Source organism: Phaethon lepturus, unplaced genomic scaffold (assembly GCF_000687285.1).
Source record: "Phaethon lepturus isolate BGI_N335 unplaced genomic scaffold, ASM68728v1 scaffold44060, whole genome shotgun sequence".
NCBI lineage: Eukaryota > Metazoa > Chordata > Aves > Phaethontiformes > Phaethontidae > Phaethon > Phaethon lepturus.
The window spans coordinates 467-4,747 of record NW_010511973.1 but is presented as its reverse complement, the minus strand read 5'-3'; the positions used below and the strand labels follow the sequence as shown (position 1 = coordinate 4,747).

The window sequence follows — 4,281 nt, the reverse complement described above, 5'->3', positions numbered from 1 at the left end:
ATAAATTAACTTGACAGTTCACATAGTCCTTCACACTTGGATAATTTCTCTGCTTGACTTGCACTGTGTGTTGAACTTTCAACACCATCCAATTACAGCCATTCAAAGTGTGTTTTTAAACGTTTTTCTTATGCAGCCAAAACATATTTCAATTATAATACAGAAGAACTTAAAGCAAGTATCACGTTACCTCCACATTGCAGGACAACTCTCCTCGAGGCGGGTGCGGGGGCTGCCGACAGCCCGGCTTGGTGGCAACGGAGGGATGGTGTGGCTGTGCCGCAGCGCCGGGAGGGGAGGTGGCCCCGGGAGTCCCCTGGTGCGTGGCAGCGGTGCTCCCCGCGGGGCTGGCACCTCCCAGGGGTGCCCAGGCAGCTCCGTGGCCTCTCTCCCTGGAGGGGGGCCCTGTGCCAGACGGGCAGGATGTGACCCTTGCCTGGCCAGACTGGCTCACAGCTTCATGTATTCAGCGTTTGTCCCCAGAATTGATCTCTGATGGGAAAAGAGGATGCTTAATGACACATAAACACCTTGTGATTCATCCTCTGTGCTCTCAGGACACTGTGACAGGAACAAATCATGGCAAATCTGGGTTTCTGGGGGTCCATGGCATCTCTGGCTAGAAACGGGCCAAATACTGCACCCTTCAGGGGTGCAATGCAAGTGGCAGCATGTGGAGAGTGGCTGCTGGGGACACGTTGGGGACTGGAAGGACGTGGCGTGGTGGCAATGCAGGGCTGTGCCCGTGCCCAGCAGGTGTCTGCTGTGGCCCTGGCCTCGGGGTCTTGAGCCCCGGCAGTGCTGGAGCTGCCATCCCGAGGGGCTCCCAGCACCTGCCCTGTCCTGCTCCATCTCCTCTGGGGCTGCTGCTGTGGGGCCATGCGGGGACATGGCGCTGGTGAAACAGGGATGGGGAAGGGGCTCGGCGGATCCAGGGCCTTACGTAAAAGGTTTGTGGCAATCCTGCAGCTGCAGAGGGAAAATGACTGTGCTTCATTAGAAATGAACTCAGAAAATCAGCAACATCTGGTGCCTGATAGCTATGCTGCCGCCCCGGCATGCGAGGAAAATCTTGAGTTGTCCTCTCAGATTAAAGGATTTTGCTGTTTGCTCACAGTTTTGTACGTGCAAAACAGGCTGATGCTGGCCAGGCTCAGAGGTCCCCTTGTTGCAAGCAGAAGCATGCCCAAAGCCCCAGCTTAAATGCCTGCCAAAAGCCCCAGCCAAAACCCCTGCCCAAAGGCCCTACCCAAAGCCCCAGCTCAAGTCCCCAAACCACCCTCCCTGCCCAGACCACCAACACGAGGAGCCATATGCACTTTCTGCTCTGCCCAGCCCTGCATGGACACCCCACCCTTGGGAAGTGTCTTTTGGGGTGACTCTGGGGCAATGTGGAGCTCACAGCTCTGGCAGCCTGGCCCCAGTGCCCCACACTCCCCCAAACAGGTGGCTGCAGCTCGCTGCGTAGTATTTATTCATTATATCACAGAGAAGAAAATCTCATTAAATTAGTCCAGGTTTCTGCAGGGTGGTCCTAGGCAGGGGCACCTGGTGCCAGTGAGTGGAGGGTGGCTGGGGGCAGGGGGTCCAGCATTTCATCATTTCACAGTGATGGGAGATGGGGCAGAGATGCCGTGCCATGCCGGGGCCAGCTGTGCCCCGTGGGGTGAGATGGGCAGAGCTGCGCTTGCCTGGGCAGGGCAGCCAGACGTGCGGGGACGCCCTGCTGTGACCCCTCAGACCTCCAGCTTCTTCTTCATCTCCATGCGGTAGATGATCTGGTAGCCATCATCCCAGGCGTAGATCTGCCTCTCCCGGGGGCTGTACTTCATGCTGGAGTGGGAGCCATAGCGCTTGGGGAAGTAGACGAGGGAGGCATCCTCGGGGGCCAGCGTGCCACTGACATCAAAGACGCACTGCACACGGGAGCGGCTGGGCAGTCGGGTGTTGTAGACCACATGCAGTGCCCCACACACCACAAAGGCACCCTCAGCGTTCTCCCGTGGGCACGGCGTGTCCCACATCTGCTCGATGTCCAGCGAGGTGGGGTCCAGCTTGGCCAAGCATATGTTCTTCTCATCCTCCTTGGTGGCATAGATGGCCCAGAGCCCCTCCTCGTCCGCTGCCACCTCGATGTAGGTGAAGGGGGAGAGTCCGAAGACAGGGATCTGCTCCTCAGCCGGGAACACTGAGCTGTCCACCACCGTCTTGTTGGCCAGGTTGAACTTGATCACCTGGAAGGGGCCCTGCTGGCGGATGTAGTAGAGGTGCCCGTCATAGACGAGGTGTCCAGTGCCCACCCAAGGGTAGGGCAGCTTGATGCGGGTGGCCTTGCGCGTTGCAGAGAAAAGGGTGAACTCCCGCATGCGGGGGAAGACGTACACCGTGTCATTGGCAGTGCCGTCGAAGACATAGATCTTCTCTGAGTTCCCTGCAGCATCCTTGGTCCAGAGCCCCGAGGTGCTGCCAAAACGCTTCAGGATCTTCATGGCTCTGATGCTTGCGATGGTATCGCTGCAGTCTGCAAGAGCGGGGCAGTCGTGAAAGCCTGGAAGCCACCCATCCCTGCAGCAGGGACTGCTCCCACTGCATGCTGGAGTCACACAGGTCCCGCTGCATCCCACCCCAGCCCTCAGACAACTGCCTTGCAAACTTGCTGAAAAGGTTGCAGTGCCATCCCTGGTGGCATTGAGAAGCCCCCTTGTGCACCCGTGCTATGGGCAGTGGAGGCCACCCTCATCCCAGCCCTGCCCCAAGGGCTTTAGAGAAGTCCAAGGCTCTGGCCTGGGCTTAGATGAGGCTCCCAGGCAGCTGTGGGGATGCAGGACTTTGTGCCAGGCACACCCAAGAGATACCCTGCTGGGACGTAATGCCATGGCACATGGCTGGGAGACACTTGGACCTTGGTGGACTGGGAAGACTTGGGGTAACCCTGCACCAGGAACCATCTCCCCAGGAAGCCACTGCAGCCTCTCACCTGTCAGCTTGGTGTATTTCTCATTCTTCCTCTGCTTGGCTGTGGCCACCTGCTTCTCCATCAGCGTCTCGTCCACCTCCACGCAGGGCGGCGCGGGATTCTGTGTCTCCAGGTAGTCCACCTCACGCTCCAGCCGGTCCACACGCACCGCTGCGCTCTCTGCCTCCGACCGCATCACCTCCCGCTCCTTCTCCGCTGTCTCAAGCATCCCCAGCACCTGGTTCTTGAAGTCCCGCAGCTCCGTGGAGTAGCGGCTGCTCTGGTCGTGCCACTGTGAGATCCTCTCCTGGGATGGCCAAGGCAACACTGAGGTCTCGGCATTTCACAGCCCATCTGCAGCAGCCCTCCCACTGCCTGCGCACAGCTGTGGGATCTCCCGGAGCCACACAGCACTGTGACCCTGGTGCTCGCGCCTCTGGGTCCCATCCTGCCATGCTCCTGCACCCGCAATGCTCCCAGACCTGCGATGCTCGCAGACCCACGATATCCCCGCTCCCACGATCTGCCTGTCCCACAATGCTCCCATGCCCATCGTGGACCCACTGCGATGCTCGTGCTGGGCTGTGCGGGGCCCTAGCAGGCAGGGGCTGGGGCTTCCCACACCAACTCTGCTCTGTCCCCATCCTGGCTCCTTCTCACCCCAGGCCTGCTCCCAGCACCGCCAGCCACCAGGACAGATGTGGCGGGCCAAAGAAGGTCTAAGTGGGCATGGGGCCCTACCTCCAGGAGGGTGAGGCGCCGCTCCACGTACTCCATGAACTGCTGTTGCTGGGCGCAGAGGGCCGTGGCGAGGAGCAGCAGGAGGAACAGGCAGCGCCAGGGCCCCATGGCCGTCAGAGAGTGCAGCCTCCACCTCAGTGCTCAGGAATGCTCCGGCCTCTCACAGCCCTTATTGAATCCAGATGTGAAGATGGGAGGAGAGGCTGCTCCTTCCCCGAAGACCAGCCCCAGGCGCCTTAACCCTTTCGTGCCCTGGTGGGTGCCCACACCAACCCTGCATGGTGCCAGCAAGCTGTGGGGCCTGGGAACGCACTGCTGCTGGCACGTGCAGGGAGTGGGGAGCACTGCAGCAGCCCCACGCAGTAAAGGAAGGACATGTCCTCTGGTGCTAGGGCCAGACTATGGGACAGCATGGGGCCAAGCTGGGCCTGGTATGAAGCCACCGGGCACAGCTGCAGCCCTGGCTCCTGTGCACTGATCCAGAGATGCTCGAAGCAGATATCCAACCTGAGCTTGCCTTGGCCATGTGCCAAGTCTGGTGGCATCAAAGCTGGGCCGGCACCACAGCCGCCAGACCCCTGATC

At 60.1% G+C, this 4,281-nt stretch overlaps 1 protein-coding gene across 1 annotated transcript; it reads right to left on the bottom strand.

Annotated features, from left to right (window-relative positions):
* Window positions 1-1,733: 1,733 nt before the first annotated feature.
* OLFML3 (olfactomedin-like 3) lies at window positions 1,734-3,875 on the bottom strand. Its single transcript, XM_010285457.1, has 3 exons — window positions 3,698-3,875; window positions 2,978-3,263; window positions 1,734-2,521 (listed from the first exon to the last, which is right to left on the bottom strand). The coding sequence occupies exons 1-3, from the start codon at window positions 3,803-3,805 to the stop codon at window positions 1,737-1,739; spliced, it is 1,179 nt and encodes a 392-aa protein (XP_010283759.1). The 5' UTR covers window positions 3,806-3,875; the 3' UTR covers window positions 1,734-1,736.
* Window positions 3,876-4,281: the final 406 nt, after the last annotated feature.